Below are 16,493 nucleotides of genomic sequence, written 5' to 3' on the forward strand. Positions count from 1 at the left end.
TCCAGGGCTGGGATGTAGCTCAGTGGCAAAACGATTGCCTAGCAAGTGCCACAGCCTATGTTCAATCCCCAGTACCACATACACATACACAAAAGGTATCCATATACCTCCGCTTGAAGCAGCAGTAGAAAAGCTTTCACAGCCTCTCTAGCTGGTCCATGCAGAAATACTCACCTCCATATCATAACCACTGTCCTTTGTTCATTCAGACTTTGTGAAGATTAAATGAGATAATGTATGCAAAGTACTGAGTTAAGAACCTGATATCTAATGAGCTCCATAATGTTAGAATTGTAAAAGAAGACAAAGATTATCTCTCTCTATGCATATCGATTTACTTGGAATTGAGAAGATTAGGAGTGTAAGTAGTTAGTTCCATAGTACACCCCAGAGAAGTCTTAGGGTGCTCTGGCAGTGTCCTAAGGCAACTTGCTAGCAATAATGCAGAACTTTCAAAACTCCTCTGCTGCCTCCCCATTCCCAGTAACTTAAAATGGCAGAGTGTGTGACACAAGAGCAGAACAGCGAAAGATTCTAGAGGAATGCCCACAGCCCCTTGGCATTGTGTAAATTCTGCCAGAAGACAAACAGCTAACCCTAGACAAATATTGTCAATGGTGTGTGAAAAAAAATCACAGAATCTGAATAGTCTAATGGAAATGATATCAACCCATCAAATGCCAGCTCCTGGGAGCCTAGCCTTTCAACTTTTAGTCTACAAATAATCTCTCTCTAAGACACATTCAGTAATCCTCCACCTTGGCTCCTCTATTTGGATATACAGAGGGTGTTTTCCTTCCAGGCACAAAACTATTTTGTAAGTTCCACGATCTTCACAAAAATAAAGCAAGAGATGCAACAAGTTGGTTCAGCTACATCACTGAGCCTTCCATTTACTCGGGATATCTTTCTAATAACACACCACAGTATACAACTACACAGGAAAATTCTGAAGGTGGCAAAATGGATTCCAAGAAATATAATCTGTTTGTTAACTGTCATAAGACGGTGTGTGGCAAATATACACATGTACATATATACATATATTAATGCAAACAGAGTACTCTTGCTCTATCTACTCAACTTGTGAAAAACCAGGCTGTCAGTCCTTGTAGTTTCCACACCAGGCTTTCCAAAGGATGGGTGTGGCCCTTGCCTACAGAGATGTCCCTTACCTACAGAGGAGAGTCAGTACTGTTTAACTTATTTCACTTGGTGTAAGTTTTTATGACCATGGCAGTGCACATTCTCTACAACTCCAAGTAAGAAGCGCAGCTTGTAAAAGTCAGGTTTGTTTTTATTTAATACATTCTAATCAAATAGTAACAGCAGTAAATAAACACTTGGAAAAACAGGCAGGTATCCCCCTGTTATCTGGAAGAAAATTAAGTCAAAGTATTCTACATGGTAGAAGGGAGAGAACTGCTGATGTCCATGGTTAGACAATTCAAGGACAACTTGGAAATTTCTAAAGCCATTTCCAAAATTAACGGCAACAGGTTGGGACACAGCTACTTCAAAGGGTGAAATACCTACCTATCTACGTGGGTATTTTATTACCAGGGGTCAGGTTGCACCGGTAGAGCGTTGACATTCTTGTCTTTAGCCTTAAAGGAAAAGGGAAAGCCTTTTCCATTTGCACCAATTTCAAAGGATTCGGAAATAAGGCTCCCTTGAAATGTATTACTACAGTACTCGTTCACTGGAGAGAGTTCATACATGTAGTAAAAAGACAAATACAGGATTTCATGGTCATATTTTTTTGGTTGATTTGCTTAATTGCATAAAATGAGGAATAAATACTCACAAGCACGATCTGTTTAACAAAACTCCTAAGTACATCAGAATGCAAAATACAAAATGTCCTCAAACTGACTCTGATCAACAGGCATGTAAGACTGAAGCTAGGCCTGGGTCAGGTGGGCTCCTTCCCTCCTTTGGTGCTACTCCACGGGGAACTCTTAGCTACTAAGGGAGCTTGGACCTTTGACCTAATGCAAAGGAGTTTCAGAAAGGCAAGGCATTCTGATCAAATGCTTCCAAGGGCCTTCCTTGGGATGTTTAATTGACAAGGATTGTCTGGTCATGGTCTGCCTTAGGAAAGGAAGCATCGCTCAATTGCAAATATCTAAGGGAACTTTAAATACTTAGCTATATCGTCATACATTTATATTAACAGACTTCAGCTGTTCTTAGGAAGAATTCTGCGCAATTATTCAGAGCAGTCACTCAAGTTTTAGTTTTCTCTCTCTCTCTCTCTTTTTTATATAGCTGCATCCGGAGATAACTCTCTATGAGGCATGTTTAGAAAAAGAGAAACGCTTATACCTGGAATTTATATTCTTCCAAGTAATCTTTTAGTCTTGTTGGCAAGGGCAGTCCCCAGATGGTACCGGTACATTTGTTAATGGTGAGTCGGCAGAGATGCTGCAGTGATGGTGCTGATGTGTAGAGTGGTTTGGTCAGGTAAAGGTGAACAGTCCCATTCCGAGGGGCTTCCGGGCCAGTGCGCTTATCCTTGCACATCTGAACATAGTAGTCAATCAGATGAACCACACTGTCAAACTGCTTAAGCTTGGACTTGACACATATGATAGAATCCAATCTGAATTTGCCATCTTGGTACTCAATCCGCAGGTTAGTTGGTCCAGCTGATGTCTTAACAGAGATTGTTAGTAGGTAGTCTGAATGCGAACTATCTCTAATCAAGAAAGTTCCTTCGGGTGCCTCTTTTAATTTCTCTTTGGCTTCGTTAACAGTCATACTTCCCCAGTACCATCCTGGGGTTTTGTTCAAAAAGAAAAAGGAAAGAAGGCAAAATAGTTATTGTAAGAACTTTTTTAGAATCAGGCCTGTTTCTTAAGTCATTTTTCTAGCTCTTAAACCAATGTCTGTGTGTGAGACAGTTTAACCAGTGGCTATTACAAATTCATTTGGTGGGAACTTAGTGAAAATTTGAGTCCATTTTATTTTATGAGCACAAACAGTGAGTCAGGCCTCTTTTTAAAATGACGTTTCTGTAGTTCTTCTTTAAACTATGTTAAGGTTTTCTTCTAATGAGCCAAAAGAACTTTTGCAATACGACACACTGGCTGACAAAACAAGATGCTTTTTGTACTATTTCACAGAAACAAAAGTTAAGTAAATTAGAAATCAATTAGAAACAAGAGCCAAGCCCTTAAAAAAGGAAAAGTAGAAAACTCAATCCCAGTAATTCCAATACAGTAAAAACAAAAATAACTTTTTTTTCTCAATGGTTGAAATCCCTCCCCCACTCCCAAAGAATCTGCTAAAGTCAGTGCCTCTGCTCCAAGCCTGAGGGAACACGGCGGGGTTGATTGGAAGTACAGCTGTCATACAAGGGCTTCTGTTTGCTGCTCTGATTGATTACAACTGCCCCCATCAGTCGTTGACACATGGGGAAGCCCCGATTCATAATTGGTACTTCCAAGTTTATAACCTTTGCTAAACTCCTTTGGACTTTGCCCTCGCGTTCAAATTGAAATCACAACCCTGTCGATCTCCTCCGAAATGGCCAGGGTGCTTGACTTTGATCCTGATGTCGCCCCCTCCCCACCCATTCCCTTCTCAAAAGTGACTCAAAGACCCCGTGCATTCTGAAGAAGTCTGAACAACGTGCTTCCCCCACCCCATGCAAAAATAATCCTAAAAAAAAGTACCGTATACTTGCAATCGGTCAGCAGGTCTCTCCAGCTGAGGAAAACCCCGGAACCCGCACCGAAAGCCGGTAACACGGCGCAGCGAGGGAACTTTCCTTCTCCTCGCCCTGTCTATTGCTACCAAAAACTTCAACTTCGCCCTCAAACCTAACCTTTTAGGATCCAGATTTTGTAAGCCGAAATGGCTACCCAGATTAAAAGAAGAAAGGAAAAAGAAAAGAAAGAAAAGGAACAGATCTTTATTTTCTTTCAGATGCTGAAAGACTAGAGTGAGCCGGGACGCACGGTGCCCGCAGGCCCCGGTTCCGCTGCCTGCGCTCCCCGAGATTCCCGAGGAGCAACTGCCCTCCCTGTAGCCCGTCAGTCCCTGAACTTGGCCGCCCGGATCCCGGGCTGCAGTGGCGGCTCCGCCCGGGAGCCAGACGCAGCTGAGACTGCCGGGAGCGCTAGCGCCCGCTCGCCGCCCCGGCACCCTGCGGAAAAGGAAGCTGCGGCACTTTCTTCTCCCGCCCGGGTTCGAGCCCGTGCGCCGCCGTTCACCTATCAGCCGTGCAACCCTGTTAGGATGCAGCAAGCTAAGAGGCAATTGCTAAGGGGATCGGTCCCCGGAGAGCCACTTTCCTTTTGCATTCCCAAAGATCCCGGCCGAGCCGGGCCGGCATCCCCCTCCGCGGTTCCCCACCCCGCCGCGGGACAGGAAGCCTGGGGACGTATTTCCATCTCATTCTTCGGCTCACCACCTCGGCCCCGCGTCCGGGTTGCGGGCCCCGCCTTTGGGGAGGCGCCCCCTCCCGCGCGCGCCGCGGCCGTCCGCTCCCCTACCTGTTTGACTGAGTTCCCGCAGGGCCTTCGCCAGCCGCGCCGCCTCCGGGGACGGCTCCTCCGCCGACCCCGCGCTCTCCCACTGGCTTCGCGTCCGGTCCGCGCCATTCCCGGAGGACTCCAGGCACCGCAGGGTCATGGGAGAAGGGTCACAGCCGCAAAGACAGGTGGTCGCGTCCTTCCTGGAAGCCACAGGAACCCCCCAAACGCGCTCCTGCGTGGTGTCCGCAATGGTGATGGAGGGGGAAGGGACAGGGGGCTGCCGGTCCTTCCTCTCCAAGTCCCCGTGGGCCGACGGCAAAGTCTCTCGCCGAGGTGATCACCCACAGACCGCCTGCAAAGACAAAGTGGGGCGGACGGGGCGGGGGGTTGGGTCGGCCCGAATCCGACCCTCCCGTGGCTGAGGTGGGGGTGGGGAAGCGCAGACGTGGAAAATCCCGGGGACTCCTCCGCCTCTAGGCTCCTGCACCAGTTAACCCCCAGCATCCGCCCTGGCCCCAGCTGTGGAGAAAAGATGGATAAAGAGATCAGGGATCCAAACCCCGGGAGTTGGCGGGGGGGATGAGGGTGGGGAACCGGACGCGGGGGGCGGGGAGGAGAACGAGGGGTCTTCCCGCCCAGGCTGCTCGCTGAAATCCCAAACTGGCTGCTTAGGAAACACAAGTAGTCACCTGCGGGTCTAGAGGCGGGGATAATAAGGCTCTACTTGTCACGGACAAATAGGAAACAATTTTTACAAAAATAGCAAGACAGCTCTTCTCACACTGGCATTTCCATTTTGGACGTCCAGCAGCCGGAGGGTGTCCGGAGAATTCCTGCACCCGGCAAAACCTGATTCCACTCCCTAAAACCTCTACAGGGCCCCGGCTGCCGCCAGCCGCGCGTACGGGGAGGTTGGGGAGCCGCCGCCACCCCACCGCGGAGGCGGCTCGCAGCCTACACCCCCCTCCCCCGCCCCGCTTCCCGGGGCGCGCTCCGGGTCCGGGTCGGGGTCCCGGGCAGCCGCTGGACGCCGCGGCGGTCGCTCAGGGAAGCAGACGAGCTACAAGCGGCCGCCGCCGCCGCCGCGGACGCTGTCGAGGAATCGGCCGGAGCGCGCAGCCCCCGGAGCAGCCCGGAGCTCGGCCGAAGCTGCGCGGGGAGCAGCGAGCGCGGTGGGATCAACGAGCCATCCACCAACGCCGAGCTCTTACCTCGGCCGCCACCGTCGCCGCCGCCTTCGCATCGGGAGCCTCCACAGCGGGCGTGGGGCGGGGGAGCCGGGAGGAGCCCGGGAGAAGGGAGGGGAGAATTCGCCTGAGTTCCCCCCCACAGAGGACGTTTAATTTAGGAATGAGATGCTTGGGGATGCGAGCGGCCCCGCGCGCGGCCGGACTCCTCTGTCCAAAGGGAACATCGCTGCGCCTCCACCCAGCAACGCCTCCCCCCGCACCCCCCCCCCGCCGACACACGCCCCACGTTCCGACACCCCCAACCCTGAGGCGGCTGGAAGGGAGGCTACCAAAGAGGTGGGCGGGAGAGGGAGGGAGGGAGGAACAGGGCGGAGGCAGTCTGGCGGGGAGGAGCGGGAGATCAGGTTGTTAGAATTATAAATTTGGATGGCAGTTTAGGGGGCAGTCCTCCTCCCCCCACCCCATCAAAACTCCGGAGACTTCCCGACGCCGATGGGGAGCCCGAGCGAGCAGCAGCAAAGAGGAACCCAGAGCGCGCCCGGCAGCGGAGCAGAGCCCGGGGCTCCAACTCACCGCCCCCCCTCACCCCGGCGCCCTAAACTGCGGAAGCCGAGTCAGCCCCGCCGCGCCCCGTTGCCCCCCCCTCCCCGCTCCTCTCCTGGAGGCGGGGCCTCGGGGATCCCACATTCACACCCCCAATTCAGTACCTGCAGTGGGCGCTGGGGATCCAGAGGCTGCGGACCCGGAGCCCCGGCGTGCACTGTCGGCGGCGGTGCGCGCAGCGCGGGTGGCTGCGGGCAAGGCGGCTCATGTTTCAGGAGAAACCCAAGGCCGGCAAGCCACGGCGGCGGCCAGACTTGGCAAGAGTTAAACGTCCGTCCCCGGAGCCGCGGGTGCGCGCGACTTCCCTACCCGGCCCTGCGCGGCGCGGCCCGGCGCGCCTCCCTCCCTCGCTCCCCGCCTCCCTCAGCCGGCAGCGCGGCGCGCCGCTCGCGCCCCGCCCGGCGGCTGCGGAGGCCGCTTTCCAGGAACTTTCCAGGAATCCGCCTCACGTGACTGCAGCCCCCGCTCCGGCTTTAAAGAGGCTCCGGCTCTAATGCGCAGGCTTCAAGGAAGACCCGCCGGGAGCGCGCGGGGCCGGCGGCGGCCGCCGCCAAGGAAGAACGCCCTTCCTCAGCCCCACACCGCTGGATGCTCGGGACAAATGGGAGAGCAAGTCCCCACCCCCACGGATCACCGCCACCCCGTACGTGGGGGCCGGCTCCCGCTCTCACCCGCGCCAGCTAAGCATCCCGGCGCAGCCAACAGCCCGGGCCCGGCGCGAGGGAGGGGAGGGGACCTTTTCCATTTTTCCCTCCCCATCCCCCTCACCCCATCTTCTAGACGCGACCCCCGGGACCACATTGTGGGGGAGGGCTGCCGACGGGGATGGGGACGCTCGGAAGCTGGCCCGGGCCTCGCCGGGACACCTCGCTGGAGCCGGAGCAGGTGCTGCCCAGCCTGGTGCCCACCCTCCCTCGGCGACCCGGGGAGCTGCCCCAGGCGGCCCCCTTAGCCCGGGTCCTAGACCGCCGCCGCCGGCCGGGCGGGTCCCAGCCCCATTCCCCCCCCCTCCCGGCCCGGTCTCTCCTTCCATCCTTCTCCCCGCCTCCTCCACTCGGCTCCGGAGGCTCCTTCCGGAAGCCCCGCAGCGAGGGCAGCTCACCTGCGCGGGCTGCGGGGAGAGCGAGCTTACCTGCGCGCTCGCGAGTGCCCGGGCGGAGCACCTGGGGACCGGGGATTGGGCGGGATCCCGACCTCTCCTCCCTACCGGGACCCTCTGGGAAGACAGATAGGCTCTGGCTTTCATGGAGCCTCATCTCCCTGTCTGCACTCGGGTCCCCAAAATGTGACCTACTTTAAATATGACCTACTTTTTAAAAAAGAGAAACAAAATTAACACTCGTGGGAAAACCGGATCCAAAATTTCGATAACCATTTTTCTTTGCAATACTATTGTATTGCATCACTGCTCAAAGGCTTGCAAGGTCAAGGGCCACTTTTAGTTGAAGCGGTGGCTGTGGGGAAGTTGGGCGGGGAAGGCTGGGGCTGTGGGGGAGGCGCGGCTCGCAAACCTTGCCTCGTGCGTCCCCTGCCGGCTCCGGACGGGAACGCGAACCGACTCCCAATTTTCTAGACTGGGGATTGAGCAACCAATGCTTTTCCTCGCTTTTCCTATTTTTTGAATAATTCTATCTTTGCACCCGATAGGCTGAACTGAGGAGGGGACACTCCCCGACTGGCCAAAGGGCTCTGTTAGCCATGGAGTTGTGAGCATGGAGTCGTGTTTTGGGAGTCTGATGGGAAAGATGGAGCTAATTAAACCACATTAGAAACCCTTTACAAAGTATTTGAACAATTGAACAAATCACTTATCCTCTTAGGACACTCAAGTCTTCCTATAAAGTTGAGTATTGGGCTAGGCACTTAGTGGCTCAGGCTTGTAATCCTAGCTACTGGGGAAGCTGAGATCTGAGGACTATAGTTCAGCCCAGTCAGGAAATTCCTTAAGACCCTTATCTCCAGTTAACCATCAAAAAGCTGCAAGTGGAGCTGTGGCTGAAGTGATAACTGCTAGCACATAAAGCTCAGCAAGAGCACCCAGGCCCTGAGTGCAAGCTTCAGGACTACACACACACACACACACACACACACACACACACACACCATTGGATTCGAGTTTTGGTAAAGGACTAAGTTGAATTTTTTTTTAAAAATCAGATTCCACAATGAGTTTGTGTATTATCTGAAGTCTAGTGATCACTAATCCCTAATTTATCTACATTACTCTCCTTACTTGGTAGAGTATTCCAAAGGAAGAGCATACCCACTCTTCTTTGTTTTAAAAGACACTTAAATACTTTCACAATTTTAAGACACATTATTTCTATTTGAGCTTCAAGTTGTAAGCAGTCAAGTTCGAACAGTCCTTAATGTGCCTTTTTTTTTTTCCTCCTCGGGTCTTTTGCACCTGCTGCCCCCTTTTCTTTGAATGCCCCTACTTGATTGGGGTAGGGTAGCTGTCATCATTTGGGGATAGGCCACTAGACTCCTTACTACTTCTGGAATTTATTACTCTGATGCCTTCCCAAAGTTGTGTGTATCTGCTATTTCCTCTACCTCTCTGTCTCTTCTTTCAGAGGAATGTATGGTTCCTTGCTAACTTCCTCACATCTTTATGTCCCCTTTTTAGTGAGACCTTGCTTCATTACTCTGATCAAAACTAATCTTTACGCACATACACTCACATACAAACACGTGCACACACACTCTTGGTTTTCCCTAATGCTGATCACTACCCAGCTGGTATTGTATTTATCTGTACAAATTACTGTGGTTCTTTTATTCTAGAATGTTAGCTTCAGAGACTTTTCCTTACATCATTCAAAGCTGTAGATGGTGTTTGAGAAACAGTTCTCATTGTATTGAAGGCATTCAACATTGTCCTTGAGGGAAGGAAGGAGTACATTAGCAGTGTGGCTTTAAGATAAAATTATACCCAGTTATGAATCCTACTAGGTCACTGCTTGCTACATAGGTGACCTTTGACAAATTAAATAGTTTCTTAGGGAGTTAATAATGGCATGCACCTTCAGGGCTATTGTGAGAATTAAATGAGATCATCTGTGGGAAGTGAGCAATTAGCAACTGCTTTGCAAAGGTCAATATCAACCAGCGTGCACTCACTCCCCAAGCAAGAGTTAAGTTTTTTCCCCTAGGGATAAAGAGTGTATTACCATTCATTGCCTATATGAAAAGCAAGGGCCTCGTCTCCATGTTCCCCTTTGCCTGCCTGAGAACTTGATAGCATTGATTAGCTGGACTTCCTGTTCAGCTTTAAGATTAATAAGATGTCAAAAGTGACACCATTTTTGTTCCTGGATTTTCAGAAACACCTCTGTTCCATTCAGGGAGGCAGGTCATGGTTGCCCCAAAGAAGTGTTTAACACCTGAGGAAGGAAGGGAGGGTGTGACCTTCCCAGAGATGTATAGTTCCTTCCACTGTTCAGCATTCCTGGGGTTCTAAACCAGACATCCACATTGCTAGCTCAACCATGCGATTCCAGTTCTAATACTGGAACTGATGGGTGTTCCACAATGGATGTAATCCTGTTTTCAGAGAGGGTGTTCTAGTGGGGTCTTAGGAAAGGAGATGGGAAAGGTATGGGATGATTGTTGATGATTCCATCTGTTGGGGGAAGAGACACATTTAAATTTCTATCATCTCTTTCTCTCAAATTTTCCATCTCCCTTCAGCCACCATCCCCCCTCAGCCCCCTTGGGACTTTGTGTGGTATCAGGACACATTCATCTGGATGCATGTGACCTAGGCTAGTCCATAGGATGTGCAGGCTAGCCCATAGGATACAGGTATTCCATGGCGCGGGGGGTGGGGGTGGAGGGGGGGCTGGGGGGCTGGGGGGGGGGCATGGGCCCTTGGATACAGAGCCTTGCATCACAACCCTTGCAGGCCAACCAGATCACAAACTTCAGGATCTAATATAAATGCTACAAGCAAAACAACAATGAAAACCATGTAGATCACCTTTTATTTTGCTACTTAGTATCAGCCAAAAGAATGAAAGGAGAGAGAAAGCAAGCAGATCTGAAAAAAGGTTGAATCACAGAGAGAGATTGTGAGCCCTTGAATCCACTGGACTAGAAGCCACACCACTCTTGGACTTCCCAAGTACAGGAGCCATCGAGTTTAGTTTTTCCTGACCTGGTTTGATTTAGGTTCCTACAACTTGTGATCAAAGGCATTTTCATGGGTTACAATGGGCTGAGTGTGGAGGGAGTTAAGGGAAGATGCATTGGAAGTTGAGAAAAGGGGAGGGGGAAGAGCTGTTCTCAACATGTATCTCCTAGATGGATATGGTGGTTCACCCCTGGAATCCCAGCATTTGGAAAGCAGAGGCAGGAGAACTGTGAGGTCACAGGCAGTCTAGATTATGTAGTTAGACCACGTCAAAAAGCAAAACACACCAAGTATTCTTACTTTTATCTCAGTACCAGTTTCCTTTTACAATGTCCTACCTGCTCCATCCCCATCATTGAAAGGCAGGCAGGAGTCAGATAAATTAAATGGCTTGGATTTAGACAAAGTATTACACCCTGGCTGTGACATACAACAGCATCTTACAGACCAACAACCTCTAGAGCCTGTAGAAAATGACACCTCTGCTCTGACCATCTGAAGCCATGAACTCCCCTGCCTGACATGGGAGGAGTGGATGACACATAGCAGTTTCCCAGTATACAGTTCTCAGGGACTGACTACCTCCATGCCTGCAGACCCCACCCAGGAAAAGTGTGAGGTCTTGGGATCCCCAATACAGTGCTCCTTGAACCTGCCAACCCTCACATCTGAACGATGCACTGATGCTTGGCTTTCACTATCTTGCATTAAGGAATCTGTTCCTGCTTAAGTATCCTTTGTGTCTATCCTTGAATCCTTTGTACTGTGAAACCATGACCACAAGCGTTTGTGCTTGGAGTCAGGGATAAGGCCAGGGAGAAGCAAAGCAGCTGACCTGGCCCGCAGTCTCTCCACACATAGAAAGGGGAGTAGGGGAGGCTGCCAGTGCTATTTAAGTCACAAATCTCTCAAGAACCATGGTAAATCTAGACACCCAAAGCACAAACTACATGCCTTTGGGGACCGTATTTTATTTCCACAGGTTGTTTGGTGTACCAAGGTTCTAAAAATATACAAGGCAAATGAAAAAATCCAGAACATTCCATACCTAAATATGTCTGTTTCTCCTCTGTCTTAACCAAATATAAGACCTGTCGACACTGTGTCTCATTCCCTCAAGGCCTGATAAACAGATACAGGATGTTGGCTGCTCCTGTTTGTTGGCAGAGGTCTGTTCACGCTTCACAAGCCTCACCATTCCCTCAGGTCTTCCCAACACATTACTTGATATTTGTCATCACCCTTGCATTGATTTATTATATATATGTGTGTGTATATATATATATATAGTGTGTGTGTGTGTGTGTATGTGTGTGTGTGTAAAATATTTCTCTGGATCCAAGCATCCATTAGAATTAGTGAAACAAAAGACTGAAAAGACTAATAAGACAAATAGGAGGAGGGCATATTTCCCTGTTCCTGTGTGTGTGTATGTAGCCTGGATTCTCATACTTGCCTTACGCTATTCTTCTATACTCCTACCTGTCTTTATAGGTGTTTATTATGCCTATATGTCACCAGTCCCTCTGCATATAGGCTACAGCTCAGATTACTGCAGGAAAAGATTCTGGAGACAAAGATTGGGGTTGTTCGTTGACAACTGTTTGCTGACTCCATTGTGCTATTCCTGAGACATGAAGGTATGCCCTCATTAGTGTGTGGGACTTGTACAAAACACGTTAGTGTAGTCAGAAGATCAGCAATCACAAGATAGTGGTGCCTTGACGGACACTATTTCCCCAGAGCAGCGTAGTTTGCTTTATCTCCTTGCTCTTCCCTTTCAATACTCTGATCTGCTGGTCTCCTGGTTTCTCAATAAACCAAACCTGCCTCTGAGCTTAGTACTTGTTCTTTCTGAAATGCTCTTTCCACACTATTCTCATGATGATGTTCTTTTTTTTTTTTTTTTTCCAGTCCTAGGCCGTGAACTCAGGGCCTGAGCACTGTCCCTGGCTTCTTTTTTGCTCAAGGCTAGCACTCTGCCACTTGAGCCACAGCGCCACTTCTGGCCATTTTCTGTATGTGTGGTGCTGAGGAATCGAACCCAGGGCCTCATGTATACGAGGCAAGCACTCTTGCCAGTAGGCCATATTCCCAGCCCTCATGATGATGTTCTCATACTTCATTCCTGCTTTATGTAAAACAGCCAAGCAGTAACCATGTCTTTTCTGCTCTAGTTCTTGTTTGCACACTTTCTACTACCTGACATTATATTGGTTATTCATTTACCCTTTGTTTATTGTCTTTCCACTATGGCAACAGAAGCCTGGGCTGTGTCTCTTGTCTCCACTGCTGTATCTCCAGTCCCCCCAAATAGCCCTTCAGCCATAGTAGACACATACAAAGTTATTGAATGAATGAATTTACTACATCTTTAAGTGAGGACACAAATGCTTCTTTCAGCTTCTTGGCCGGGATCCCTTAAATTTTTCCATCTTCTGCTTGGATATTTGTACTTCTTAGCCTACTCTCTCTTTGGCTTACCCTTCACCTGATCTGATACCAGGAAGAGCTTGGCTTTCTTTGGGCTTTTCTGCTCCATTGAGTCTGACCCAAAGAATAACAACAGTTCTAATAAAGAGCATGGGAGAGATTAGCCCAATCAACAACACAAGAGTGCTTACAATGCTCCAGGCCTAGAACAAACCCTTCAGTTCCCTTTCCAGACGGATATCCAAGGGTAATACAAGTAGCACCATCAACCGACAGTTCTAAGAGAGGAAGAAGTCTTGGGGGATCCAGAAGGGGACTGGGCAGATGGCAAACAGAAGCACCACTTCAGGGAGCAGCACTTTCACTGACCGCCTGGCAAAGTCCAGGCTGACTTCACACCAGGCCCTTTCACATCACTGGGTTTTTGTTTTCTCATGACTGTCATGAAAGTGTTGAACTTGGTGAGCTTATTACATTCCCATCTCATTTGAGTCAGTCGCAAGCTCTGTTCCATAACCTCCCCAGCTTGGAAAGCGCCTAGATATATTTGACTTTGCAAAGCAGTTCACAGAGGTCAAGGCCTGCTGAGATGATGTGGTAAACAGACCAGGCAGAAGAAAGACCTATTAATAAACAACGAACACCACTCTTGACTTAGTCATGGAATTCTGAGAAGCAGTAGCACCCAGTGAACCAATCTGTAGATTGGCAATCATGGGTGAGACTAACTTTAGCCAAAGGCATGTGGCAGAGCCCCAAAAGGCAGGCCCTGCAATGGTAACTACCTTATAAACCACAGGAGAATTCCATGCACATTCCACAAGGGAAGGCTCGCGCATGTCTCTTTCTGCTACCTTCACTCATTAAAATTATGGTTGTAACATTCCTGCTCCTATATAAAGAAAAGCAGTAAAAATATGTTTGCCTTTTTATGATAGTTGTAATTTCTCCTCCCCAACACATATACCTAATTAGCATATACTTGTTTTTTTCTTTCTTGAACTACACATTTATGATTGTAGAAAAACAGAATACCTATTTCACATGGAAGCCAAAATACATTAAGTAGGTTGTTTCCTACTTGTAAGAAGACTGTTCTTAGGAACATATACGATATATATATATACACATATACATACATATATATATATATATATATACCCCTTGGGAAAGGGCAAAAATAAGGAGGGAGGGTGAGAAAAATTGAATCTTAGATTATCCATGCTAATAAGTCAGTATATTTCGAGGACTCAATCAGAGAACAACTTTTCTCTAACCCATATCTTAGGATCTATATGGAGCTCCTGCTGGGAAGACAAACAAGGAAAACAAGGAGGGTAAAGGTAATAGATAGATAGATTATATAGTATATAACTCCACTAAGCCACCCTTCTCACACCTGCAGACTGTGTATAGTGCTCATGTCTCTGTCCAGAATGTTCTCTCTTCCATAACTGAAAATCTCCTAACCATTTCTTGTTCTCAGCTAAGCCATTGTTTCATTTAAGCATCATCAGTGTCATCCCACAATCCTGTCTAGGGGGTCTGTCCAGTGCCTCTGCTTCCAGACAGATAAGTATCTCCCACTTTATTCTAATTTCTTGTCTTCTCCATTGCCCTGCAAGTTCCATTACCACAAAGACCCTAGCAGTCTTCTTTGCTGTGGTAACAGCAGTCATTATAGTGTCTGACTTAGTTCATTCAGACTACCTGAACAAAAGTCCTTATTGAATAATTTAGAAACAACAAAAATATGTGTCATTCACAGTTCTGAAGGCTGGGAAGCCCAAGATCAAAGTGTGAGTAGGGGGCTGGAAATGTGGCCTAGTGGTAGAGTGCTTGCCTTGTATACAAAGTGTCAGCAGGTTCTGAATGTGGTTGAAAGCTTGCTATCTTCTTCACAGATGGCACTTCTAGCCACGACCTCACATGGCAGTAATGGCACACAAGCTCCCCCAAGGCCCCTTTTACAGAGCACTAATCCCACATGAAACACAGGGCACTAATCCCACCTGTAATGGCTCTGCCCTCCTTACCTAATCACCTCCTACAAGTTTCTCCTATTAATAGAATGTGTTTGAAGATCTCAACATATGGGTCTTAAGAGGACATAAACATTCAGAGCATAGTGAATAATCATTTCTTTTTCAAAACAGTGATAATATTGGCTAACATTTATCAGGTACTTAATATATGCCAGACATCCTGCTATGTGTTTTTTGTTTGTCTGTTTTTGTTTTGCCGGTCCTCAAGCTTGAACTCAGGGCCTAGGTACTGTCCCTGGCTTCCTTTTGCTCAAGGCTAGTACTCTACCTTTTGAGCCATGGCACCACTTCTGGCTTTTTCTGTTTATGTGGCGCTGAGGAATGGAACCCAGGGCTTCATGCATGCTAGGCAAGCACTCTAACACTAAGCCACATTCCCAGCCCTGCTATGTGTTTTTGATCTATTAATTCTCATAGATTTCACAATGACTTTTCAGAGTGAGTGCTGTTATAATCATGTTTTGAAGATAGGGAAAAAAAACAAAAACGGAAACATCAAGAGGCAAGTAACTTCTCTGAGGTCAGCATTCTAAGAAGGATATTGAGAAATGCCTCCTGGTTCCTAGCACAGGGCCTGTCATACGACCGATGTTTGGTAAAAATGTTTGGAGAATTGATCTGAAGTTGTATCTGGGCTGCCAGATCTGCCTGGCAGAGACTAGAGGGCAGGGCAGACAAATGATCATAAACATTCACACACACATACATACACATACCAGGTGCAGATGCTGGAGGTAAAATTCTGGAAGTATACTTGAAGGCAGTGAAAAAGGGGTTCCTGTCTCTCAGAACAATTTCAGGAAGTTATCTGGTTTCCAGGGAACAAAGTTGAGACACAACCCTGAAACCTTCCTCTGATCTTTCTCCCACCTGGTGATCCTCCCATGAGGGGGAAAATATTTCCACACACCATTCCAAACTCACTCCAGAGTAGGTTAGGCTATGCATCCTGGTGACTTTATTGGCTAGCCATTAAGAGGAGGACTCGCCTCTGAGTGATATCTCACTGGGTTGTTATCCTACATGCTAGTAGCTAAGAGAACAACCCAGAATAAGTGAGCAGTATAGCAGTCATTCTCAACTTGGATGCACATAGTAACACCTGAGGGCTGTTTTTCAACCCAGATGCCCACAGTGTATCCTAAAACTGTTAAATCAAACCCCCTGAGGTGTGATGCAGGCACCCACATTTCTTAAGTGCCATATGGATTTCACAGTGGAGACCCAGTACAAAGGAACTCATGTATGTCCTCCCCTCTCTCTCCTCTTCCATCTTACCTCTCTTTTCTCCTCCTTTTTCTCCTCTTCTTTCTTCCTCCTCTTCCTCTCCCTCTCCCTTCCTCCATCGCTTCCTCTCTGTCTCTGTCTCTGTCTTTCTCTCTCTCTCCCTCTTTCCCTATCTCTCTCTGGGCTCTGATTCCCTTAACCTAGAGCTTGAGAACGATGGATGTTTTGCTTGTAAGGCAAGATCTGTGGACCCTGGGGAACCAAAGACCCTGTAAATCTGACTTAATAAAACTCTGAGGAAATGAGGAGGCCTTTTCAGTGGAAAGTCCGGTGCTTCTGGGTCTTATAACCTGGCCTAGATGTTGAAATAAAAGTG

At 48.6% G+C, this 16,493-nt stretch overlaps 2 protein-coding genes across 2 annotated transcripts in view; both read right to left on the bottom strand.

Moving 5' to 3' along the window:
• Positions 1-2,428, bottom strand: part of Cradd (CASP2 and RIPK1 domain containing adaptor with death domain) — a 208,436-nt gene extending 206,008 nt beyond the window's left edge. Inside the window, exon 1 of the mRNA XM_048358268.1 lies at positions 2,329-2,428. The gene's annotated coding sequence lies outside the window, so the exon portion shown is untranslated. The remainder of the gene's footprint in view (positions 1-2,328) is intronic.
• Positions 940-6,222, bottom strand: Socs2 (suppressor of cytokine signaling 2). Its single transcript, XM_048358300.1, has 3 exons — positions 5,696-6,222; positions 4,503-4,836; positions 940-2,780 (listed from the first exon to the last, which is right to left on the bottom strand). Exons 2-3 carry the CDS (start codon positions 4,639-4,641, stop codon positions 2,323-2,325), a joined length of 597 nt encoding a protein of 198 aa, XP_048214257.1. The 5' UTR covers positions 4,642-4,836; positions 5,696-6,222; the 3' UTR covers positions 940-2,322.
• Positions 6,223-16,493: the final 10,271 nt, after the last annotated feature.

This window comes from Perognathus longimembris, chromosome 1 (genome assembly GCF_023159225.1).
Source record: "Perognathus longimembris pacificus isolate PPM17 chromosome 1, ASM2315922v1, whole genome shotgun sequence".
NCBI classification, from domain to species: Eukaryota; Metazoa; Chordata; class Mammalia; order Rodentia; family Heteromyidae; genus Perognathus; species Perognathus longimembris.

Coding starts and splice junctions, on each gene's coding strand:
- Socs2 (XM_048358300.1), bottom strand. CDS start 4,641: ATGACCCTGCGGTGCCTGGAGTCCTCCGGGAATGGCGCGGACCGGACG. Junction 2,781..4,502: donor GCGGGAACTCAGTCAAACAG/GTAGGGGAGCGG, acceptor ACAAAACCCCAG/GATGGTACTGGGGAAGTATG.